General features: G+C 37.1%; 1 protein-coding gene across 1 annotated transcript in view; it reads right to left on the bottom strand.

Annotated features, from left to right (window-relative positions):
• Positions 1-368: 368 nt before the first annotated feature.
• Positions 369-27,581, bottom strand: part of SLF2 (SMC5-SMC6 complex localization factor 2) — a 39,611-nt gene continuing 12,398 nt past the window's right edge. Inside the window, exons 7-20 of the mRNA XM_060126294.1 lie at positions 25,090-25,212; positions 23,960-24,127; positions 22,733-22,835; positions 18,984-19,059; positions 18,041-18,182; positions 13,911-14,013; positions 12,822-12,998; positions 11,355-11,452; positions 10,526-10,613; positions 8,144-8,275; positions 7,652-7,729; positions 5,911-5,997; positions 3,689-3,757; positions 369-1,245 (exon numbers count right to left, since the gene is read on the bottom strand). Coding sequence (XP_059982277.1) covers positions 1,210-1,245; positions 3,689-3,757; positions 5,911-5,997; positions 7,652-7,729; positions 8,144-8,275; positions 10,526-10,613; positions 11,355-11,452; positions 12,822-12,998; positions 13,911-14,013; positions 18,041-18,182; positions 18,984-19,059; positions 22,733-22,835; positions 23,960-24,127; positions 25,090-25,212 — 1,480 coding nt within the window. The 3' untranslated portion in view covers positions 369-1,209. The remainder of the gene's footprint in view (positions 1,246-3,688; positions 3,758-5,910; positions 5,998-7,651; positions 7,730-8,143; positions 8,276-10,525; positions 10,614-11,354; positions 11,453-12,821; positions 12,999-13,910; positions 14,014-18,040; positions 18,183-18,983; positions 19,060-22,732; positions 22,836-23,959; positions 24,128-25,089; positions 25,213-27,581) is intronic.

Raw genomic sequence — 27,581 nt, 5'->3', positions numbered from 1 at the left:
AGAATTTTTCAGTTAGCTAGTAAGAGGCTATTACTACCAAAGGCTTCAAAAGGCCCTTAGGCTAAGACCAGCATGTGCACTTCTACTAACCCTCCACCATTTAAACCAAAGGATGGCTTTCCAGTGTTTAAGAATTTAGAGCAGCTGTGGTTTTCAAGTGCAACAAATTTAAAATACAAGCACACATGCGCACAAAAATACACACGCGTGCGTAGTGTACCAAAGAATAAATGCCATTCAGGTCTCTGCCAAGGTTATATACTCATGAAAGTAAGGTTTTTGGAAACTTGTCCAGATCTTTAAGCTTTTACAATATAGACTTCTGTAATATGGCTACAAAGGGCCAGAATTCTAAGATTTAGCCAAGATTCTAAAATTTAACCAGTATTAAAAAAAAAATATATATATATATATATACACACACACACACACACACACACACACACATATATATATATATATGCACTTAAAGAAAATCCAAAACAAACTGCATATGTATGTTTTGGAATAAAAACAGAGCCACTATTTTATAGCTTAAACTCTTCCCCTTAAGGGGATCTGACAATATACCAAACTTCTGTTTCTCAACTGTTTGTTTCGATGTATTTTAAAAACCCAACAGATTTATAATCTTGAATAGCCAAGAAAAATGCATGGATTAAAACCCGCCAGTGGTTTGCAGGAGTAACAGAAGAGATTTATCCTTTCTATTAGTAAACTCAGTTCTAAGTGTTCCCTTTGAGTCGTAAAATAACCAAGATGGAAAATTAAACCAAACTGGAACTTGATCTTGGTTTCCATGTCCATCTCCTCAAGTTCATCCAAACCCTTTCTTCCATCCTTTCTGTGATTATCCAAGTGCCGCAAATACAATCCAAACAAACAAACAAAAAAGATAACTGGCTTAAAATTTAACAAGAGTTAACAGGGGAAGGTTAGACATGCAACTATCAGCTGCTTCCACCCCTCCCCTCTTGTTATGGGATCCTGCTCTTTTAAAAGGCTGGTTGCCTTTTTAAGCGGATCGCATTTCGTATCTGCTTCAGAAATGGCAATTTCTTCATTACCAGCTTCATACTAGATATTCAAGTAGCACATTTGCTGAACATTTTCTTGGCCTTCCACTGGGTTCTGTACTACTTTCTACTCCTTTAGGAAAGACTCTTATTGAATTTCTCTTGGTTCATAATTTTGCTGCTGCAACTCCTGTTAAGAATCTGGTACCCAGAAGTCATGAAGCTGCCCCTAGAAAAGGGAAGGGGGGAAAAAACAGAATAAAGGAAAATCAGATTATGAATTAATCCTTATAAAACCACTAATCATCAGACAATGCGCTTTGATAATGAAAGTAATAAAGTTTTGATATTATAAATTGCTCTGAAAATTTACAGTAATCAGATTCAAGTTTCACATTTTATAGTCTAAAAATTTTTAAAAAGTATAAATAAGTACAAGATGTTTTCCTCAGTAACACATGTGGAGCGACATATTTAAAAAGATTAAGTAAAAAGTTAAGCTGATTTTTAAAATATTTATTTATTTGGCAGTGCCAGGTCTTAGTTGCGGCATGTGGGATCTTTTTTAGTTGCGGCATGCGGGATCTAGTTCCCTGACCAGGGATCAAACCCGGAGCCCCTGCATTGGGAGTGTGGAGTCTTAACCACTGGACCACCAGGGAAGTCCCTGTTAAGCTGATTAATATAAAGTTTTGGTATTAAATTCTTTTCTGTTTTAATGTTACATGAACAAAAATGGCAAGCCTAAAAAAAAAGTCTACTGAGATTAAAAACTAAAACAAGAACAACAAAATGTTAACTTAAGATTTCTCAAAGACTTCTCTATCTTATGAAGAACACCAACAGCAAAAGAGTCAAAGTGTCATAACACAGTGAGACTGCTTTTCTTAACTAATCTTCAGTGTTCCTGCTACTTTTATATAAAATATAAGCAACTTCTAGGCCCTATCTAATGAAAGTATGGTCCCCGGATCAGCAGCATTGGCATCAGTCTGAGAACCTGTTAGGAATGCAGAATATCTCAGGCTACACTCCAGATCTATTAAATCAAAATCCGTATTTCAACAAGTTCCTTATTGAAGCCTATATACATTAAAATTTGAGAAGCAGGGAATTCCCTGGCAGTCCAGCAGTTAGGCCTCTGTGCTTTCACTGCTGAGGGCACAGGTTCAATCCCTGGTCTGGGAACTAAGATCTCACAAGCCACATGGCATGGCCAAATTAAAAATAAATAAATAAAATTTGAGAAGCATTTTCGACAATCCCGTATTAGTTGGTTTGTAAATAAGCAGGATGGCAAACTTAATATCAGGTGTTTAAACAATGCTCCTCTTAAGGAAAGTCTCCTTAGATATAACACCAAAACCCTAAGTGACAAAAGAAAAAAAAAGATAAAACCGAACTTCATCATAACGAAAAACTTCTGTTCTACAAATAATATCATCAAAACAATAAAAGACAACATACAGGATGGGAGAAAATACCTGCAAATTATATACCTAATGAGGGACTTATATTTAGAACACATGGAAAATTCTTACAATTAGAAAATTTAAAAATGGGCAAAGGATTTGAACAGACATTTCTTCAAAGAAGCTATATGAGTGGCCAATAAACACATAAAAAGATGCTCAACATCATTAGTTATTAGGGAAATGCAAATTAAAATCACAATGACATTCCATGTCCAACCCCCTACTATGACTATATCAAAAAGACAGATAATAACAAGTGTTGGCAAGAACGTGGAGAAATCAGAAACCTCACACATTCTGGTGGGAATGTAAAACAGTGAAGCCACTTTGGAAAACAGTCTGGCAGTTCCTCAAAACATTTAACACAGAATTACTATATGATCCAACAATCCCACTCCCAGGTATATGCCCAAAATGTTTTCATTTGAAATCATACATTTACACCAAAACCTATACACAAATGTTCATGGAAGCATTACTCATAACAGCCAGGAAGTGGAAACAACTCAGATGTCCATTTAATAAGTAGATATATAAAATGTGGTATATCCATAATGAAATATTATTTGGCAATAGAAAGGACATACAACATGCTACAATATGGATTAACTTAACATTATGTTACATAAAAGAAGCCAGTCATAAAAGACTACATCATATATGATTCCATTTGTATGAAATATAAAAAACAGGCAACTCTATACAGACAGAAAGTGGATTAGTGGTTGCCTAGGGCGTGGAGTGGGGACAGGAGTGCAGGTGGTTGGGAATGAGAAGTGACTGCTAATAGGTATGTGATCTCTTTTTGGAGTGACAAAAATGTTCTAAAGTTAGATTGTGGTGATGACTGCACAACTCTGTGCATATACTAAAAAATACTGTACACTTTGGGTGAAATGAATGATATGTGAATTTTATCTTAATAAAGATATTAAGAAAAATACTCCACGAGAAATAACCTCCATTTGATGCAGTGTAACATTTTAAAATGGGGTCAAACACCTTTGGAAATAAATTAATGAATATAAGAGCAAACAGAAATTTAAAAACCATACATAAAATATTATACTGGGGTTTTCAGTTCATTTTAGGATACCTAGAACCAAGTGCTCTGTCATGATTTTTTTTTAACAGTATGAAGAAATAACATTTAGCAAAACTACTGAGAATAAATGAAACTGTTTAATAAAACGACACCTGAGTAGGTCGACAGTTCTGGATTATTTCCTGCCATTTTCCATGTATCCTGGCAACCAAGTCTTTTACCTTAAAAATATCAAGAAGGGGAAAAGGGATCAGAGCAAAACAATTTAATGCTTGATACAAAAGACCTGATAGCTGTGACAGACCCACACCCAACAACTCAATGTCGTTTCTGTTAAGAAAGAGAGAATAAACTCCTCAACTTCTGGAGGGGCTTTCAAGTCATAGTGATTACTAAGACCTTCCTTCATCACCATATCTAAAATACTGAATGCTTAGGACTCCATTTTCCCATTAGTTACTAACGATCATCCAGAAAAACACACTCCCTGCCTTCAAGACACTTATATTTTCAACTTGCTGTCTTTTGAACACCCAAAAGGGAAGCTGAAGAGTGGCCTTTGTTACAGGACCCAAAGCTTTGGTTGTTCCCTGCCTTCCAAGTTCTATTTGAAAGACTCAAGGCCACAAAAAAAGGGTTGTCATCTGTTCCTTTTCACACTATTACAAGATCCAAAATTCAATGTTAAGCCTCTCTAGGTTTTTGCAAAGTACAGTGGACTCTTGAACAACGCGGGGGTTAGTGGTGCCAAGACGCCGCACAGCAGAAAATCATACTGCTCTCTCTGCCTCAAAAACAAAGAAAGTGATAAATGACTTACCCAAGGGCAGGAAGCTAAAATGGTTTGGACAGAATCAGTACTCAAATCCGTGTTGTTCAAAGGTAGACTACACTATGAATCCTCTTCTTTTTTTTTTTTAGCAGTACACGGGCCTCTCTCACTGTTGTGGCCTCTCTCGTTGCAGAGCACAGGCTCCGGATGTGCAGGCTCAGTGGCCATGGCTCACGGGCCTAGCCGCTCCGCGGCATGTGGGATCTTCCCGGACTAGGGCACGAACCCGTGTCCCCTGCATCGGCAGGCGGACTCTCAACCACTGTGCCACCAGGGAAGCCCCTATGAATCCTCTTTAAATACCTGATCTATTCCTGTATTTGGAGGTTTAGCAAGTCTCTGTGTGAAACTCCTACCATATTAGAGATTCTCAGTTAGTTCCTGGACATAATTGCTTGACAAAATGTTTTATTTAATTAAATTAATTTATTTATTTGGTCGTGCCACACAGCATGTGGGATCTTAGTTCCCTGACCAGGGATCGCACCCACGCCCTCCGCAGTGGATGCAGAGTCTTAACCGCTAGACTGCCTGGGAAGTCCCAACAAAGTGTTTTAAACAGGTCAGGAATTTTATAGTTGCTTTAAGTTATTTCAAGGTCTGCTTTTTTCTCCATTTAGAGTTCAGCAGATTCAGTTTCTCTAAAACAAGCACCACCTTTTTCTACCAGAGGCTTGTGGAGAGGCATGCAATTCATCTATTTCAGCAAGACCATCCCCTGAAAGCAACTGCCACAGACCTCTGCGTCATTCTCTGCTCTAAGTAAGAGGAGCCCTGGCACCAGTCTATGCCCAGCCTCTTGGCTTTAAGAAACAAAAACCTTGGGTGGTCCTCCTTAGCATGTCTGTCAGCAGTAGCCACTACCACCAAGTTCTATGGGCCAGTAACTCTAGTTAATGTTCAAAAGAATGTGCTTCTGAAACTACAGTTTCCACTCTAAGGCAAAGAGCTATCCGCTACATGTATTTGAAAATCTGCAATCTGATACAATTTCATTAGCTGCTCATTTTTGTATTTAACTTAAATCTATTTAAATACAGATACTAAATCTAAATGGGAATTGTTGAAATATCTAACCTTTACAGCTAATTAATGTAAAATATAAAGTTACAAAGCTGAAACCTCACATTCAATGACTATCCAAACACAAATGGCAAGAATGGATCGGCTCTACACTACAAAAGCTAAAAGATGATTTAGAATAAAAAAAATCCTTAGAAGAAAAAGTTTCCAGAAAATCCTGTTATGTTTCAGGAAAAATCGTCAAATTGTTTTATTAATACCGAAGTTGCTTTCCTAACTCCATACTCATATATTCAGTTTGTCTTAAAATGTATTTGCTTTGAGATTCCCCCCCTGCTTTACTTTCAATCTAGCTAGAAGTACTTAGTAGAAGTTAATTTGTTATTAAAGGAGAAAGTCATATTTCTAATCTTATATGTTCCTTCTTAAAGAGAGGCTTATACGTATTACTCAAGTATTAACGAAACCAAGGTTAAACAAACAAACAAAAAGCTAACAATAAGAAAAACACACACTTACCTTAGTTCTATAAAACAGTCTTGCATCTTCCCTAATATCACACTTAACATGCTTTTCTAAAGCCCCACAGAGGTGCACAAAGTGTTTCTGTGTAAAACAAATGCAAGGGATGAAAACAACTCTGAAGCATTACAAATTAACAAAGAAAAGATCATGTAGCTAGGACAGCTAACAATCATTTTAAAAAATCTACCTTAGCAATTTCTGATATTAACTATCCAACATAATAGCAGTCATATCAGTAAAAAGTACTAACTGCCACAACAATAAGACTGTTATAGTTTATTGCTAGTTAATGCATAAAATATACACAAAAATAAAGGTTGTTTTGCTATGTATTAAGGCACATTAATGAAAATTAACCCTAGAATTCAGACTGTGAAGTAGTGCCTAGAAATTTAAGAGTCTTTCCATTAACACATTCTCTAATGAAATATTCAAGTAACAGCTAACCTATTTTTTTCTCTATGAACAAAAGGAGGTTTAGTGGTAGTTCCTCGAAAAATTAAGTGCCCTAAGTTTTAGAAGTGTATAGTCCAAAACAGTCACACTCATATATATATACTAAGGTTGAATATACTAAGGTGAGAATGTAAATGAACATTTTTTGGGAGGGAAATGTGATAACAACCATTTTTAAATAATTAAAATTTGAAAAATTTATAACCTTTGATCTAGCATTTCTACTTCTAGGAATTTACCCTACAGAAATGCTTCCAAAGGTTTGTGTTAGCACTGTGTGTAATCACACAGAAAGGAATGTTCATCAATAAACGTTTTGAAATACTACAGTTATGAGATAGACGTGCCAGTAATTTACAGTGGGGGGAAAAAGAAAGACAAGTTGCAAATAATATGAATAACATGACCTCATTAAAATATAATTATGTTAGTATATGCATAAATTATGGAGAAATTTATAGGAGGGCACTGGATTATAAAGTCTTTCACTTTCTACCTTATATGGTTTTATAATAATTGAATTTTAAAGCAATAATCATTGATTGTTTTCTAATCAGAAAAAAATAATTTAAAAATGTAAAGACCATATATAAGAACAGATAGATGACTATGTTAGGTTCCAATCAGGAGAGCAAACAATAGTTCTATGTACAGCAGTGTTTATAAAAAGACATGAACCAGTCTTGTGTCCTTCTGATCAGGCCTAAGGAGATACAAAGTTTTAAACAGGGGTTGGATTACCTAAGGTGTGAAACATGAAGAATTAAACAAGAACTTTCCCCAGGAGTATGGAACATGATAGGACAGGAAGAATAAAATAATTCAAAATGAAAATCTTAATATGGTGAGATAATTTAGAAATGCATATCTGAAGTAGCCTGACTTACCATCAGTTTAATTTTGAAGGCAAACATTATTTCTAAATAAAAAGGAAGTGGAGTGGGAGTAGAGATGGGAAGAAACCAGCTAAGAGCTAGCCCATTTGGTATCTGGTGATCTTGATATCTTATTAATGTATTACACTACTGTCAAGTTATCACAGTTAAGTCCCACTCCAGTAAACAGAACTAACATGTGTAGACAAATAATTTTTGTCAGTGACATGGCTGCAAGGTTACTATTACTTCTCTCTTTCCAGTGTACACTCGGATTTCTATAGAGAATCCAAAGGTAACTTGATAAAAGTTATTTTATTAAGTTTTCTCCTATATAAAGAATGTTCATTTATTCCATCAATAGTGACACTTATTAAAAACAAAAAACACTAAAAAATACCTACCCGTTGTCCAGAAGAAAAAGAGTGAGAACAACTAACTTCACCGACTAAATGAAGAAGAATGTAGGTCAGGTAATATGCCTGGTAGAGAAATGAATAAAATCAACACCCATGAATTAGCTAGAATACATGTCATCCCAGTTTATACATTAGGAAAGCTGCCTAGGAAGGATTAAGGATTTGCTCAAGTTAACTGAGCTGGTTAGTAAGGAAAAGCCAAGCATTTATCCCAGGTTTCTGATTTCTGACTCAAGTGCATTCCTTTTACCACCTCACGACTGCCCTAGTAAAGGGCTACAAAAAGTACTCCCAGTATTAAATTACCAACAACCATCCTTTTACCTCAATCCTCAAGTCAACTGAAGAATTTCATGACAGTAATAAACAAAAATATCATTCACTATATAATTGTGTTTGCTAGAATGTTATCTAGTCTCTAAACCCAGAAACGTCCATGGTTAAGATCATCTTTTGAGATGATCTAGCCGTGGATACCTGCTTTTCAAGTTCCAAATGAAGACTATCATCAATAGTGCCATTTGGTTGTTCAGCCCTTTTCTTCAAGACCATTTTCTTCAACAAATCTGAAGGCTTCATTTGCACAAGATAGCGATGCAAGACTGATATCTATCAAAAGAAAGAGGAGACACTGAATAATTTTTGCCTTCTCTAATTTTGCCCCTTTAGCTTCTTATAGTCCAGTGATATTCACTTAACTTAAAAGTCCCCAATTGACCCACCAAGGTCATGTGACTTTTCTGTACTATTAAACTTCACTGCAATAAAATGAGAGTAAAAAAAAGTCCCCAATTGCTTTAAAGGGATCTTATTTTATTTTTATGGCTGTGCCATGCAGCTTGCAGGATCTTATTTCTTCGTTCAGGGATTGAACCCAGGCCCCAGCAGTGAAAGTGCTAAGCCCTAACCACTGGACCACCAGGGAATTCCCTAAAAGGGATATTAAAGATTTAGTACTTGTAATTGAGAATGAAAACTTAAGGAGGAGACCAAATGGCATTACAATAGAGGTCAAAGGGAGGACTTTCTTTGAGAAATTATTTGAAAGGCAGCAGAGTTGAATCTTCCTCCCTGTGAGTAGCATTATTGAATTCTGAAAAGAATTCTTTTTAAAAATAAATAAATTTATTTATTTATTTATGGCTGCGTTGGGTCTTTGTCGCTGCACATGGGCTTTTCTCTAGTTGCGGCGAGTCGGGGCAACTCTTCGTTGCAGTGCGTGGGGCTTCTCATTGAGGTGGCTTCTCTTGTTGCGGAGCACGGGCTCTAAGCACGCGGGCTTCAGTAGTTGTGAAGCACGGGCTTAGCTGCTCCGCGGCATGTGGGATCTTCCTGGACCAGGGCCTGAACCCGTGTCCCCTGCATTGGTAGGCGGATTCTTAACCACTATGCCACCAGGGAAGTCCAAGAATTCTCTCTTGATGGCAGTAAATATCACTGAAAGGACTGAGAGCTATTTGCTAATTACCCTCGTGGCTCAGGTGTGGTCCCCCAAAAAAATCTAAAATGAAATCTACGTCAACTCTACTAATGTAGAAACCAGCTGTCCTTTCAATCTGTCTCACAGCACCTTGTGCATACTTCCATCACAGTTCTTGCTACACTGCACCACAATGGTTGCTTAATTCTGTTTCGACCACTACATTATATTTTCAAGGTCAGAGTCTCTATCTTATTCATTTTTTTCTTCTTAATCTGTAGGACCTAACGGATTATCTTGTACTGAACTGCAGTTCAAACAAGAACACCACATCTAGATCAGGTTCTGTGTTGAGTTTTCAGATTCAACTATGAATAACCCCATTAGTGTTAGTTACTATGCTTGTAAAAAGCCTTCAGGACTTCTCAGAGTGGGGTTTCTATAGGACATGTTTATACACACTCATATACACACTCATACATGATATATTCACTACTGGGCAACCACATTTAAGCTCTATAATTTAAAGACTTTAATATTAAAATAGGTACAAGATGAAATTAATGTTTAACAGTTCTACAATTTCTAATCTTGTGATAAAATTACTAACATTGACAAGGTGAACTAATTAAACAATGTCATATTTATATAGCACATTACGATTTTCCCAGTACTTTTTTTTTTTTTAATTTATTTTTGGCTGCATTGGGTCTTCATTGCTGCGCGTAGGCTTTCTCTAATTGTGGCAAGCGGGGGCTACTCTTCGTTGTAGTGCGTGGGCTTCTCATTGCGGTGGCTTCTCTTGCTGCAAAGCACGGGCTCTAGGTGTGCGGGCTTCAGTAGTTGCAGCGCACAGACTCAGTAGTCGTGGCGCACAGGCTTAGTTGCTCCGTGGCATGTGGGATCTTCCTGGACCAGGGCTCAAACCTGTGTCCCTTGCATTGGCAGGCAGATTCTTAACCACTGTGCCACCAGGGAAGCCCTTTCCCAGTACTTTTAATACATTAATTCATCTAATTGTCCACAACCATCCTATTTGGTAGAGGGTGTGATACTGTCTCTATTTCACACATAAAGAAACTGGGTCTCATTAGTTAAGTACCATGCTAAAGATTACATGAATAGTATTATGCCTGAGTTAGGATCTATTTTTTTTTTTTTTTTTTTGCGATACGCGGGCCTCTCACTGTTGTGGCCTCTCCCGTTGCGGAGCACAGGCTCAGCGGCCATGGCTCACGGGCCCAGCCGCTCCGCGGCATGTGGGATCTACCCGGACCGGGGCACGAACCCACGTCCCCTGCATCGGCAGGTGGACTCTCAACCACTGCACCACCAGGGAAGCCCATAACCTCAGTATTTTTGACGTAGGATCCATCAATTTTCTCTACACGTCACTAGCTCTCCCATTTTTTAAAAGAAAACAAAAATGTTATTTATACCTGCAGATTATTCGCATTAGGGATATCTTCATGTTTCTCATCCAAAAGCTTTGAAATAATCACTAGGCTGAGGCACTGTCTCAGTTGCCTGGAATTAGAATTTTAAAGTATTTAGAATGTGTTTAATGAATACTGCTTAAGAAGCAAATGAAGTTTGCAAAAAGAAGTTCTTCTAATTCGAAACATAGCTAATGTTTCAAAAGAAGGCTATACAAGAATATAAAAGCTATACTAGAACAGTAAAATTTTCATGTAAAATATTTGTACACAAAGTTAAAGTTGCCTGAAGCTCAGGAAAACCATTAAGAGCCTTTATCTTTGACCCTGATGATTTACTGTTAGAAAATCTATTTTACTGCCGGGATTTCTTTTTTTTTTGCGGAGCACAGGAGGCTCCGGACGTGCAGGCTCAGCGGCCATGGCTCACGGGCCCAGCTGCTCCACGGCATGTGAGATCTTCCCAGACCAGGGCGCAAACCTGCGTCCCCTGCATCAGCAGGCGGACTCTCAACCACTGTGCCACCAGGGAAGCCCTGGGATTTCTTTTTACTAAAGCCAAAAAAAAAAAAAAAAAAGCAAACTGATTCATTTTCATGGTATATGCCATCTATATCATCAGATAAGCTAAAATTAAACATCAAGAATATTACAAACTGATCTAAGTATCAGAATCAGGCTGTCAATGCCTTTTCCCACAACTGAATATGAAATGAAATAAAAGACTCTGATTTAACATTCAAGGAATGATTAAAGGAAATAAAGGACCTAAAAGCATTTCATTAATGTAAACATACATTTTTCTTAGTGTTTAATTCTCACTTTTCAATACCTTCCACGTGATGTCCAGTTAGGGACCAGCTGTACCAACCACAGAAGGTTGTGGGGATGACTGGAGAGTTCATTTATGGCCAGACAGAGTTCAGGCACCTGAAAACAAACAGTGAGCAAGATTTTTCAAATAGGTCAGTGGAATCAAATATCTAACAGATCACCCACATCCCTTCTTAATGAAGCATTATTATAAAAAGAGCATTCATTTTTAGAAACAGCATGGAGTACACATATTCAGTGTTTTTTTTTTGCGGTACGTGGGCCTCTCACTGTTGTGGCCTCTCCCGTTGCGGAGCACAGACTCCGGACGCGCAGGCCCAGCGGGCCATGGCTCACGGGCCCAGCCACTCCGCAGCATGTGGGATCCTCCCGGATCGGGGCACGAACCCATGTCCCCTGCATCGGCAGGCGGACTCCCAACCACTGCGCCACCAGGGAAGCCCCCACATATTCAGTTTTATCTTAAACTCTAGAATAGACTGAATAGATACATTTACCAGAATTTCATTTGGCTTTTGTGTTTTGTGCTACATCATATCTATCTGTATTTAAACAGTCCTTTGAAGAATAAAGTCTAAGTACACATACCAGTTTCCAAAGGTATATAATGAGAGTTGCACAAGATAATACATGTTCCTGATTTGGGATTTCTTGAATTTTAGGAATCAACTATTCCAGTATTTAAAGTCTAACAGAACTGCTTCAAAATAATCCCTGAGTAGGGAAGGGAAGTATGGGATGAGGGTAAGAGATGAGATAAGATTGATTATGTCTTGATAATTGTTGAAGTTGGGTGATAAGTATTTAGGGGTTCATTAAACTCTTCTCTCTACTTTTGCATGTTTGACATTTTCCACCAAAAAAGGCTGAAAAATATAATTTAAAAAAACCTAACAAAAACTATACATGTTTACCACCAATGGCTGCAGAAATTCAACTCAACTTCTTGCTGTTATGTATGATTCACTCTATCATTTCATTTAGGTCTCTGTTCAAAGGTCACTTCAGAAAGGGCTTCCTTAACTGCCTCATATGAAATAGTAGAGCATCCCTGCCTTGTCCTGCTTTATTGTAATTTGTAGCACTTATTACAACTTAACGTGATATTATAATCTACATTTACATTGTTTATAACCTAACCCTTTGACTAGAATAGAAGTGCTGGGAGAGCAAGGGCTTTGTCTTCTTCACAGCTTTATCTCTAGCACCTGCATTAATGCTCGGCCCACAGTAAATCCCCAGTAAACATAACACATTTTTTGTGGAATGAATTAACTGCAGTTTTAGAAAAGATTCAGTTTCATGAATTTAAATACAGTGCCAGCACAGATAGTCGTTTCTTCAGTTTATTTTTCATCTGCTGAGCACCTTAACTGAGGTTACAAACTTTCAATTCTGCATGCACTATGAAAGTCAAATTGTGATGCTATACAAAAAACAATATTAAAATTTTAAGTAATGTTACCTTTGTATTCCAATCTCTGATGTTTTTCATCAGGTTTATCAGGAGGCTTTGAAAGTCTACTAGAGGAATCTGTTTCAGTTGTTTTTCCAGACTCATTTTAAACAACATTAAAATCAGTAACATTATTTCACAATCCTGGTAACCTTCCGGATGTATAGATGTACACAAGCCTAGAAACTTTGACACATATCAGAGACAAAACAACTTAAGGAGATATATTTTGCTTGAAGAGTTTAATTATAAAAACTTTTTAACAAAAAATGCAGAAGAGAACTATATAGAAATTGAAACATCAGTTGTCTAGGAATAAGGCAAGAAATACTCATGTTAATAGTTGACTTGATAAGTATCTTCTTCCCCATTTTTAATTTTCAAAATTTTCTTAACAGTTCAATATCATTGATTTGATTCAGCCACTAAAAATGTTTTAACACTGTTATTAATTCTTGGTCACTAAGTTATACTGTAAGTTACAATTTTTTTCTTCATATATTCTAATTCTAAAAAATTACTGGTTTCAAAACTACTAGTAGCAAAAAGCTTCTTGGTAAAGGTATTCCTAGAACTATTTTAATCACATAACTCTGATTCAAAGTTCCCTTTCGTTCCTAATATTAAAACAAAAATAAGGGACTTCCCTGGTTTGTGTCAGGGTTAGTGGTCCAGTGGTTAAGACTCCACGCAGGGAACTAAGATCCCGCATGCCGCACAGTGCGGCCAAAAAACAAAACAAAAAATAAATAAATAAAACAGCAAAAACAACCTTTAATATGAACATTATTGCTAAGAAATTTCAGAGACTAGAAATCCCATGGTAAAACACTAGTGAATTTTTTTTTTTTTTTAATTTGGCTGTGCTGGGTCTTAGTTGTGGCACACGGGATCTTCGTTGCTGTGTGCGGGATCTTCAATGCGTCCTGAGGGGATCCAGTTCCCTAAGATCGAACCTGGGCCCCCTGCATCGGGAGCGTGGAGTCTTAACCACTGGACCACCAAGGAAGTCCCTGATTTTGTTTTAAAACCATTAAGCAAAAAACTAAGTGGTTCCAGCTCTGTGCTAAAGACATACAAAAAAGAGTTTTCTCCTACCTTGACCACATTTAAAATGTTGGTTTCAGGGAGAGATGAAAATATTGGCTTACAAGAAGAATCTTCACTTCCTTTCACCCCCAGTGTCATCTGTGTTTCAGAACTATGGAAGAGTGAATAAAAACAATGTGAAATTATGCACAAAACTGTGAGAAGTACTGAACAACAAAAGTTTTACTGAGGTATAATTTACATACAATAAAAGGAATACACACATTTAAAATTTTGATGATATGTATACTAGTGTAACCACCATCCAAATCAAGAAACAGAACATTTCTATAATACCTCAAAAGTCCCTTCATGTCAGATCCGAGTCAATCGGCTATCTCCACTCCAGGTAAATTTGATTTCTATTTCTATGCATTAGTTTTCCCTTGAACAGCTACTTTTTTTTTTTTTTAAGGTAAGAAATGGATTTATTTAGAGAGAAACACACTCCACAGACAGAGTGGGGGCCACCTCAGAAGGTGAGAAAGGCCAAACAGCTACTTTTTATGAGGCGTTCTCTCTGTTGCTCTTGGTGTCAGAGAGCTATGTAGAAGGTGGCTCTGACTACAAAGAACTCATAATATTTAAAGGCCTCATAAGTGGCCCAACAAAACTTCCACAGCAATATAAACAATTCTAAGCACCCCAATTTTGGTTGAGGAATCAGTGAAGGTTCATGGAAGAGGAGACACATGAATTTGGCCTACAAAACATAGATAATATTTTCTTGTTTTATTTTTTTTGAATAAATAACCCTTTCATATGGTTAAAAAAAAAAGTTAAAAGAAATTAAGGCACAGTGTGCTGAAGAGAATTGTCCTCCCAGTCTAGGCCTTCAGCCACTCATTTCCCCTCCTCACAGACAATCAGTACTAGTTTTAGTCCTTCCTCCCACAGGCATTTTATATACATATAAATAAATATGAATACACTCCCCACTGCTTTAATACAAATGGTAGCATACTATACACTCTGTTGTGCACCTCTCTTTCTTCATTTAATATGTCTTAGAGATACTCCTATAACTACATGGGAAGAACTTTATTTTTTAAAATATCTGCTCAGTAGTCCTGTGTCCATTCCTAGCTATACAACCTCAGGCAAGTTACTTAATCTTTCTGTGCCTCACTCACCTGTAAATGGGAATGAAAAAACTATCTAGTAGTTGTAGTGACTATTAAATGAAGTACTCTATATTAAGCCCCCAGAACCATGTCTGGCACATAGTAAACAATATGTAATGTTCGTAATTCTACTCTTATAAAAACAGTGCTTCAACAAGTGAGACAGATAATTTTGGTGAGCAGACACTGAGGATGGAGGTGAGGGACTAGCATGAGGAAGATCCCATGCAGCAATGGCTAATGTGGAGGAACAGCAACAGAATCAATTTGGTTAGAACAACAGGGTGAACAAAACAGAAAACAGGTCAGAGTCAACTGTAGAGTCTTAAATACAGGTGTAAAGGTTTACTAGTGGAGAAAAAAGCTTTCATAAAAGGAATCCTGTAACAATGAAAGGAATAAATATCTTGGAGGTGGAAAGCCCCCACGGAAAAGGAGATTTTTGCCAGGCTAGGCATGAAACGAGGATCTGAGTTAGACTGACACCGGGAATGAAAAGGCAAGAATAGTTGTGAGATAGGTAGAGGAAGAGGAACACAGGGATGTGACAACTGATGGAATACAGACTAGAAAGAGGTTAGGACTAGGTCTGTATTTCCTGCAGAATAATGGTAAAGAAAAGAACTGTCCTAGTATCCTTTAACATCTTACTCTCCCCACCTGAATATTTACTCTAACAACCTTTAAACATTTTTCACTCCAAACCTCCCATTTGGATAGCAACTTGCTACTGTGAACATGCACATATATACCAGCAAAAATGGATAAGCTGCATGTGAGTCCTAGTGAGAAGAGTCAGTTGTGATATTTCAACAGAATTCACTCTCGTGCTCATGTTGTTTAAACAGGTATTTGATTATGTTTCGCTGATTCCTTCACCAGCTTACCCTTGCTTACCTGTGTTCATCTTTGCCTACCACTACACAGCAATGGTGGTGACTTACAGCCACCATATCCCGGCTCCCAAACCTGACTGAGGCAACTCTTCAGTTGGTAAATAATCAATCAAAAAAACAATTTTGCTAAATATTATTTGCATTTATTATGTCTTAATGAAATAATTATATATCTTTATTTCACTATTTCCACTACAGTACCTGTTCACTACAGTGAAGAAAGGAAAACAAATCTGTTGCATACAACATAAAAATTCACCACACACTATTCAGTTCATTAAATGTTAAATAATAAAATAGTATTTTAACTTTCTAAATATAGGTATTTGAGTATTTTGGTCATGTTTGGGGTTTTTGAACGGTCTGAGAAAGCATTATTTTTCCTATTTAAATGGAATAGGATGGATGATGGACTATACTCTTTATGTGAAAATTTGCTATCCAACATATTTTCAGATACAGGTTATATCTGAGCAACAAGGAGGGATCCTGTATGGGGTGGAAAGAAATGGAGAGATGAAGAGTTTGGTTCTGGATATACCAAGTAACAAAAATTTGCTTTTTTTTTTTTGAAAAAGTGAAGATGAGAATATTCTCATAAAGTTTAAGAACTGTTTTAATTTTTCTTTTTCTGCCTATTTCCTTTGCCCATTTTTCTAATAGGTTATTGATCTTTTTATTAATTTGAAATTAAGCCTTTGTTTGTGACCAGAGTTCCATTCTTATATAGTTGACCCTATTTTGCCCTTTTTTTTGTATGTATGTATATATGTATTTATTTATTTTTGGCTGTGTTGGGTCCTCATTGCGGTGCATGGGCTTCTTACTGCGGTGGCTTCTCTTTGTTGTGGAGCAAGGGCTCTAGGTGCGTGGGCTTCAGTAGTTGTGACATGCGGGCTCAGCAGTTGTGGCTCACAGGCTCTAGGAGTGCAGGCTCAGTAGTTGTGGTGCACGGGCTTGGCTGCTCCGTGTCATGTGGGATCTGCCCAGACCAGGGATCGAACCCGTGTCCCCTGCATTGGCAGGCGGATTCTCAACCACTGTGCCACGAGGGAAGTCCCTACACTTGACCCTTAAACAATGCAGGGGTCGGGGCACCCACTTGCCGCAAAGTCAAAATCCTCGTATAAAGTATAGTTGGCCCTGGACTTATTTTGTTCCACTGATGGAGCTATGAATATCTATCTGCATTTGTCCCATGTTATTATCTGCTAAGGTCAGTCCCACCTCATAACTCTTCTTTCTCAAAACTTTCCTGGGTATTTTTTCTATATGGCTTTAGAATCACTTGTAGAGTCCCAACTCCCCTCGTCCCCACAAAAATCTGACTGGCATTTCTTTATTTTATTTTAATTTTATTGGAGTATAGTTGATTTACAATGTTGTGTTAGTTTCATTTCTTATTAGGATCTCATCAAGTTCACAGTTTACCTCAGGGGTAGCTCTAATGTATTTATGATGCTGAATTTTCCTATCTGGTCTTCTTTTTTGTCTCTTAGTAATGTTTACACACACACACACACACACACACACACACACACACACACACACACTTCTATTTAAGTTTATTCCAAGGTATTTAATATATTTTTCTTACTATTGCAAATGAAGTGTATCTTTTAACTAGCTACAGTTCATATACCTTAAGGTTACTAATTTCTCTTTATTAACATTGTACCCTGGCATCCATACCAAATTCTCTTACTGGTTTGCCATAGCTTTTCAGTTGATTCCTAGGCTTCTATGTATACATTAAATCACTTTTTCTGCAAATAATGAATCTTTCACCAACTAATTTCCTATCTTTATATCTCTTTTTTTTTCTTGTCTAATTGTTTTGGCCAGTAGCTCCAAAATAATGGTAAACAACAATAGGCAGTCTTATTTAAAAAAATTTTTTTTAATTTAAAAAATGTCCCCATTTCTTCCCTGTTAAACATGCTGATGGCATTTAGATTAAGTTAGATGTTAAGAATATATCTAATTCAAGATCCGTTTCAACTTTAAGTTTTAAAAAAAATCAAGCATGAATACTGAATTTATCAAATGAATATTAACTGTTTATATATAAATTGTTTAAAAGACAATTTTTGGAGTTAATTATGAAAAGAACACTTACACTAGGTCATCTTCATTAAAGTCTGGCTGAAGATTCTCCAGAGGGAACAAAGATTTAAAATCAATTCCCATATTGAAAAACACAGCAGCTATATCAGACAATGATGGGATCCAAGGCCAAACTGGTGAATCACTGAAGGTATCTAGTTAACAGAAGAAAATATTTTATCCCAAATCCTGGGTTCACAAACCCATAGTTGCAAGATGACAGTCTGCACATGAAACATGGATTATTACTATGATTTTATAGAAATGGCAGCTGGTAATGATATGTTAACCATATAGTTATTTAGAATGATCATATAGGAATTACAGATTTTCAAATAAATGTGAAGGAAATGACATTTATGAACAAAATATCTGCAAGTGATGGATAAAAGGGTGTAACTCAGGAGGAACATTTTCAGAAGACTGGAAAATAACAACAGTGAAAAACCAACTACTGCTAACACAAAGATTTTACCATGTTCAGTGCCTATATAGTCCCAAGCCTTAACACAAGTGAAAAAGGTAAATCACAATGCTTGTTTCATTATAAGGGATCTCACAGGTAAGAATTCAAGTGTCATAGTTTTGCAGTGGATACTTTCAATCTTCTCAGTGCATAATCAGTACAATACTGTTGCTCACCAAAAAGCCATGAAAGTTAATTGGCTAAATAAACTTGCAACTATTTCCACTTATTCAGCACAGTAAGCTATGTCTTGGTAAAAATTAGGTAAGGGATGCCACTTGCAAGATCTTATACCCTTTTTCTCAATGCAACTAGAAAAATGCACTCATTTTTTATTGGAGTTTCATTTCATTATTAAAGTCTTTATATTACAAAAATAATTTTTTATTCTATATGTCCAAATATCCTAATTGTTTAGTAATACAAAAGAGTTCATGTACAAAGCAACCAATAATTCACACTGTTAATCTCAATAAATTTATCTACTCACCATTTCTTATTGTTATTTCCATTAATGTACTTAAAATCTGCACAGACACAATACAGTCTGTATGAACTGACATCATCTGCCAAAGTAGATAAATGATAGAGTATTAAGAGAGAAGAAAGAGCAAAGAGGCTCAGAGAGATGAACATACTCCACCCAACATAATACATGAGTTGGAATTTAAATCCAGGTCTGATTTGTAAGTCAGAGCCCTTTCCATTCTAACATGCTGATTTTTCTTTTTTACAACTTTCATCTACAATTAGATAAATATAACTTTAAAAACTATCAAAAATACCTTTCTAGTTCATATTATGCCATGAAACCCAAAGACCATAAAGGAGAAGGCTACTAAATTGATCACATCACAGGCAAAAATCAAACCACAAACTAGTAAAAATATTTGAAAAGATACAAATATACAAATTAATAGACCAATGTATATTTTTAAGAGCTATTCAGTATCACTAGTAATCAAAGAAATGCAAAGAAAAATGACATGATATCATCAGCTGACTTCAAGACTGGTAAAGATTAAGAGTTTTCATAATACCCAGTTTTCACAAGAGTACTAGGAAAGAGGGAGTATGTCCAGTATGAGTGTAATTTGGTAAAAACTGTGAAGTCATTTGGTAATATTTATGCAAAATCATTGTCCTTACACTTTGATCTACTCAGCCTTTTTTTTTTTTTTTTTGCGGTACGCGGGCCTCTCACTGTTGTGGCCTCTCACGTTGCCGAGCACAGGCTCCAGACGCGCAGGCTCAGCGGCCATGGCTCACAGGCCCAGCCGCTCCGCAGCATGTGGGATCTTCCCAGACTGGGGCACGAACCCGTGTCCCCTGCATCGGCAGGCAGACTCTCAACCACTGTGCCACCAGGGAAGCCCTACTCAGCCTTTTTAACGTACAGGAATTTATATACAGAAGCATATAATGAATGTAATTTTACAAGACAACTTTTTGGGAACAAAATCTCAAGTTTAAAAGACGTTAAAAAATCATAACATATTGAAAGTTATTTTAAAGTGGTTTTATAGAGAAAAACATGGTGTATTTCTATTTCTCTTTTGTTGTGAAACCATGGATTATGATTATAATAAATTTAAATCTAAAATATAAGGGTGAACAGCCCAAACTCTGGTTTCAATCAGGCATATAACTTGAGTCATTTCCAAGTCAACCTATGTGAAAAAATGTCTTTGCTATGATGTTTGAGTCATTACACTCTGCCACTAGGGGCAGCACCATTCAAAGCCATGTTGGACACAGGACAAGTTCTGCATAAGAATCTTTTTGTGGGGGGTGATGAATTTTAAGGTGGGCATTACAGTACGTGAAGCTAAATAAATATGTAAAGAGATACATACATACATATAAAACAATCTAATGTCTGTCAATTGAGATTGGGTTAAATAAATAAATCATGGTACAGCACTACAAAGGAATACTATTACTATTACAATATAAAGCCATTAAAAAGAATGATAACATGTCTATACTGAGATGAAAATACTCAATAATTTGTTACCTAAAAAAAAAAGTTATAAAACAGCACATATTCTGTTCACATTGTCTTTCTGGTCAACTATGTTTAGACACATGATAAAATCATTAAGATGCAAACATTTCAATTACATTACAATTAAATTTCAAATTATCAGGACTATAGCATTAAAATGAATTCTGATATATTTTATAAAAAAAAAAAACTTGTAAGTTGGTAAGTCTCTCCATCATGAAAAATGGACTTGGAATTGAAAAGGAGAAATGAGACAAAGTGTCTTACACAGAAAAAGCACTTAACAAATGATTATTAGTTTGCTTTTCAAAGAATATAAAGAGTATAAAAAGCTGCTTACATGAAGATATGCTTGTATGTCATCATTAGGGTTTTAAAGGCTATAATGATGGGCCCTCACCAACAAGATGAAAACAGATAAATGCAAAGTCCTACTTGTAAGTTTAAGAAAAGATATATTACATAATTAGAGAATAATGAAGTCCTGGTGTGACAACAAATGAAGTTTTGAATCACAATAAACAAATATGTGGGGGCGGGGGTAGATGCGTAAGAGCCTTGCTGGAAACTGCTGGTAGGAAAGACCTTATCTGGAGCATATATTCATTTACTGGGGGGAAGGAGGAACACTTTAGGAGGGAAACTGACAAGCTAAAGGTCATTCAGAAAGGTGATCAGTAAAGGGACTGGATATTTAGTGACTCGAGAAAGTTTAGTGTGGGGAGTAATGAGGGTCATGATAGTTGTTTAACTGAAGGACTGTTAGACAGATGAGGCATACTGTGGGAAGCTATAGAAAAGATAATTAGTACTACTACTTAAAAAACCATTTGGAGGCAAATTTTGATTTAATTAGGACTGTTTAAAAAAAAAAATCACTGGGATCCAAGTAGTGAGCTCCTAACAACTGGAAGCAAATGCTCCTGCCCCACAGTCTGTCCCACCTGTCATTCTCTCTGCCTAGAATGCCCTTCTCCCATTTACCATCTGACATATCTATAAACATACACACACCTGTTTATTGTCTATCTCCTCTATACTAGAATGTGGGTTTCATGAAATCAGAAACACTGATTTTTTAAATTGCTGTTCTCTCCAGCACCTGGCACAGTTGGCACTCAAACATGGCAGCTATATGAAAAATGAATGAAAAACTATATTGGAATATATAGCTCTTGCAAATATGAGATTCTTTGAAATGTAACCTTAAAGCCCAGAATAGAAACCGCATATATTTTTCCCACTTCTCACTTCACATATATAGAGTAGTTACAGTTCTCTGATACCACTGATATTTATAAAGTTATCATGTAGATAATACAAAATTATTTATTTAAGTGCATTTAAAAGTTAAATACAAATGGGGAAAAGAAATATTCAATTGGATTTGCGCTCCCCGCACCCAGTTATGAATGGGGAAATATCAGTATACAAGTCAAATCCTAAAAATGTATGTAGGCACCTCCACAAAAATAGGGGGGAAAAGGTAGAAAAAAATCCCCCCAGGTACACAAGCATTAGAAGACTTCTTCTAAAGCAAACTACAATAGTGATTTACCAGTGTGATGAAACGACTTAGGCACAACTAGCATTATTGCCTATCCTGCACACTATCTGCATTAGCAATTCTTTTTTTTTTGCGTTACGCAGGCCTCTCACTGTTGTGGCCTCTCCCGTTGCGGAGCACAGGCTCCGGACGTGCAGGCTCAGTGGCCATGGCTCATGGGCCAAACCGCTCTGCAGTATGTGGGATCCTCCCGGACGGGACACGAACCCGTGTCCCCTGCATCGGCAGGCGGACTCTCAACCACTGTGCCACCAGGGAAGCCCCCCAGCATTTCTTTTTTTTTTTTTTTGCGGTACGCGGGCCTCTCACTCTTGTGGCCTCTCCCGTTGTGGAGCGCAGGCTCCGGACACACAGGCTCAGCGGCCATGGCTTACGGGCCCAGCTGCTTCGTGGCATGTGGGATCTCCCCAGACCGGGGCATGAACCCGTGTCCCCTGCATCGGCAGGCGGACTCTCAACCACTGAGCCACCAAGGAAGCCCAGCATTTCTTTTATAATCTCTTTATACTGACTCTTTTTGCTTCATTCTAGCCCACTAAAATCATGGGTTTGATATGCTAGATTTTTTCTCTAGTAATGTGCAAATAAGATTATATTTTAAAAGTTTATTTTTGACTGGGAAATATAGAAAGAGGCAACTATACCCCCCAAATATTTCTCTTACCCGAAACAGCCACTTTAACACAGGTACAGGACACTGGACATAGTGATAAGCAGAGGTAAGGAAGCCTTGTGTTGTCAAAAAAATCTGATCTGTTTTTCCTGATCTGAAAAAATACAGTGAAATCAATATGACTGTTATCTTCATGGCAAGAAACTTCTACCACCACATCTGACATAATCAGGGAAATGAGCAAGCAAACCATCGTAGTCCGTGGAGGTGGACTCTACCCCAATGTGGATGGGTTACTCATTAGAAATTCAATCAGTGGCCTAAAGCTGAACCAATCTGTTGGCTTGGCTCCAGATTTATCTGGTGGACAAATCTACAGTAGCTGGCAGTGTCGAAGAGCCTATCAAGTCTCAGAGCATCATCTGCTTTTGCCAGACTGGGTTTGTACTTCCATAAAACTTAGCACCACAATTAATGTGATCTGTCTGGATCTGAGCTATCACGTACTGAGAGAAATTAGACCAGTTTGGGTACTGTGGTAGAGACTGTTAATCCCAACATCTATTCTTGTCTTTCCTCTTGGTAACAGAACCCTGGGGTTTTTAGCTGGGCACACTGGCTGCCTGAAATGAAAATCACTTCTCAGCCTTCCTTGTGGCTAGGTGTGGCCATGTTGACTAAGTTCTACCCAACTAACCATAAGTAGAAATGTTGTGTGGGGTTTCTGGGAATTTAAAGGCTGGAGCTCCAGTAGCACCTGAAGCAACCAGGTGCTAAGGATGGTGGGGAAGAAAGATTATACGGTGAAACACCAGCCCTGGACTTCCTACCTCTGAACTTCTTCCACATCAGAAAGAAATATACTTCTTGTTTAAGCCTTGTTATTTTATTTATTTATTTTTAACATCTTTATTGGAGTATAATTACTTTACAATGTTGTGTTAGTTTCTGCCATATAACAAAGTGAATCAGCTATATGTATACATATATCCTGATATTCCCTCCCTCTTGCGCCTCCCTAAGCCTTGTTATTTTGACAGTCACTGTTACTAGATACTGATCTTAACCCTAACTAATAAAGGCATGTAATATGCCAAGCGACTATCTTACACGGCTTCCTATAACTAAATAATAAAACACAAAGAGCAACAGTAATAAGTAAGAGGATGAGGAAACTGGATAGGTCAGAATAGAAATTAACCTTTCAGAAGATTACATCAGTCAGAAACCTTTCAATTTTTATACAAGAAAAAGTTAAATGTCTATTTTCCTACTTACTTAAGAATAAGCTTTTCTACAGCACTTTGTCCGATAAAACCAGAGTCTCTTAAATCCAAGGTATACTGATTGAAAATTTTTCCAGAATTAAGGAAATTAAATATTTCTTCGCCTGGATGATGATCAGGAATAGCATCTATTGTAACTGAAAATTTCTTTAGAAATTCTCTGAAAAAAAGAAGTTATTGAATACTGAACAGTTATACTGCATATAATTTTGTATTTGAAGATTGGGTGCAAAAAACCCTTTTCTTAGGACCACTATTAATCCCACATTAGAAGATGAACATGAGAACACATGTTCTGCTCTCCCACTTTTTGCTAGTATTGAATATTTATAGTCCAAAGCCACTAAATGTGTCTGTGTGAAAAGGAGAAAAGACAAAAAATCTAACTTGGCCTTAAAATCTGCCTTTCAAATCCACCCCAGATGGATTAAAAACCCACCATAGATTATTCACAGAGTAAATAACCGTCAATGGCTCATTTATTTTACGAAAACAAAATTTTAAAATGTATTTTTAATACAGCATACATCATGAAAAATGCTGTACCTGTGCTCTTTTTTCCTCTGATTTTATTTACTTATCCAGTTTTATTGAGGTATAACTGACATACAGACTGTTTAAGTTGAAAATATATAGCATAAGGATTTGACTTACATACATCATGAAATGATTATCACAAGTTTAGTGAACATCCACCATCTCATATTGATACAACATTAAAGAAATAGGAAATCTTTTTCTTGTGGGGAGAACTCTTAGGATTTACTCTCTCAACAACTTTCATACACAACATAAAGCAGTGTTAATTATATTTCTCATGTTGTACATGACATCCCTAGTACTTATTTATCTTATAACTGGAAGTTTGTACATTTTAACCACCTTCATTCAATCCCTCCCTGCCCCAAACCTTCTGCCTCTGGTAACCACGAATCTGATCTTTTTCTTTGAGTTTGTTTTTTGAAGTATAACTGACCTACAACACTGTTAGTTCCTATTACACAACATCATATTGATTTTGTACTTCTATACATTGTAAAATGATCATCATGATAAGTCTAGTTATGATACACCACTGTTTACAAAGATATTATACAGTTATTTACTATATTCCCCACATACCTGTGCTCTTCTAAGAGGCCATCTTCATCATCTGTACTGTCTTGATCGCCAATTCTGACTGGAGATTTAATGCCTCGGCCCTGCCTTATGTCTTCCTGTAGTTGCTTCTGCAGTTCATCTAGCCTGAGAATCGAAAGAATGTTATAATAAATGGCTTAAAGATTTTTTTATTTCTAGGGTCTGTCTAAAAGCAGCACCAAAGAAAACTCTCATTAAAAGATCTGAATATTTCTTTATGGCTAGGACTTCGAGAATGATGTCCAAATCATTTAGAGATCGGGGGAGGAAAAATCACAAAGAATAAACACCACTGATTTGATTATCCCTCTAATCTTTAATGCTCATTGGACTTCCAGTAGACCAACAACCTGATAACGTTAACTAGGCTTTCTAGAAGCAGCAGTCATCACCATTGTCACTATGATTATCACAACACCCAACACTTACTAAGCAGTTACTATGACACCGTACCAAGGACTTCATGTATTAACTCTTTTAACCCTCACAACAATTCCATGAGGTAGATTATTACCCATTTCATACACGAGGAAACAGGCATTAGAAAAGCTTACTTGTTCAAGCTCACAATGTAAGGAGCTGGGATTCAAAGCCAGAGAGTTTAGCTCTGGAGTCCTTGCTTATACTGCTTGCCAAGATTAACTTACTTTAACCAAGGTCCTTATTCCCAGCTCCAGCTCCACAGTAGATGAGTATAATACAACAGTAAATGACCAGTAAAGGCACTGCTCTATCACTACAGGAAAGAGTTAATCATCAGATCAAACTAGAACCTCTGGGCTTCCCTGGTGGCGCAGTGGTTGGGAGTCCGCCTGCCGATGCAGGGGACACGGGTTCGTGCCCCGGTCCGGGAGGATGCCACATGCCGTGGAGCGGCTGGGCCCGTGGGCCATGGCTGCTGAGCCTGCGCATCCGGAGCCTGTGCTCCGCAACGGGAGAGGCCACAGCAGTGAGAGGCCCGTGTACCACAAAAGAACAAAAACAACAAAAAACTAGAACCTCTGCCTTTGGTCTGTGCAATGTTCAATTTTAAATAAGCAATTTCAGATCTGACATCACAAATCACATGAATTCATGAAACTTTTAAAGAATTTTACAGTTGACGGGAATTCCCTGGCAGTCCAGTGGTTAGGAATCCATGCTTCCCTTGCAGGGGGCACGGGTTCCATCCCTGGTTGGGGAACTAAGATCCCACATGCCGCACAGTGCAGCTAAAAAAAAAAAAAAAAAAAAAAAAAGAATTTTATAGTAGAGACAAATTTCTCCAGTTAAATTCAGAAAGGGGAATACTCCTCACTTACTGTCTGCAATTCCTATGCTTAGCTACTTAAAGACACATATATACCAACTTCAAGCCAACTGAGTTTTCAGTGAATTTCTCTGCATTAGTTTCAAGGATAGTCTTTGAACTAATAAGGAATATTATTTTTCCCCTCTCATAAGCAAAAGCAGTTTGCAACTAGTTACATAAATTTCATTGGGGTTATTATAATGCCCAAACTTTCTGATTTCTATATGTGTGTGTGGGGGTGGGGTTATCAGTAATAATTCTAAACTTCTTCCTCAAAAGAGTAATTTGATGTAGAAATACCACTTCTGGTTATACTCATTTCAAAACTTGGACTAGGACGGCATACGAATGTTTAACAAGTATGAAGATGCCACTTCATACCTGTTAGGATGGCTATCATTAAAAAACCAGAAAAACCAAGTGCTGGTGAGGAGGTAGAGAAACTGGACCCGTGTGCACTACTGGTAGGAATATAAAATGGTACAGCCACTATGGAAAACAGTACAGCAATTCCTCAAAAAATTATGTATAGAATTACCATATGATCCAGCAATTCCACTTCTGGGTATATACCCAAAAGAACTTAAAGTGGGTACTTGAAGAGATAATGTGTACACCCGTGTTCATAGCAGCAAAATTTACAGTAGTCAAAAAACAGAAGCAACCCAAATGCGTCCATCAATAGATAAATGCATAAATAAAATGAGGTATATACATACAGTGGAATATTTTTCAGCCTTAAAAAGGAACGAAATTGGGTCATTTGTAGAGATGTGGATGATCTAGAGACTGTCATACAGAGTGAAGTCAGAAAGAGAAAAACAAATATTGTATATTAACGCATATACATGGAACCTAGAAAAATGGTACAGATGAACCATTTGCAGAGCAGAAATAGAGACACAGATGTAGAGAACAAACATATGGACACCAAGGGGGGAAAATGACGGGGGGAGTGGTGGTGGTGGGATGAACTGGGAGATTGGGATTGACATATATACACTAATATGTATAAAATAGATAATTCATAAGAACCTGTTGTATAAAAAAATAAATTCAAAAATTCAAAGAGGAAATTCTGACACATGCTACAACACGGATGAACCTTGAAGACATTATGCTAAGTGAAATAAGCCAGTCATAAAAGGACAAATACTGTATGATCCCATTTATATGAGGTACC

Source organism: Lagenorhynchus albirostris, chromosome 16 (genome assembly GCF_949774975.1).
Source record: "Lagenorhynchus albirostris chromosome 16, mLagAlb1.1, whole genome shotgun sequence".
Lineage (NCBI taxonomy): Eukaryota > Metazoa > Chordata > Mammalia > Artiodactyla > Delphinidae > Lagenorhynchus > Lagenorhynchus albirostris.
This window is presented reverse-complemented; position numbering and strand designations above follow the sequence as displayed.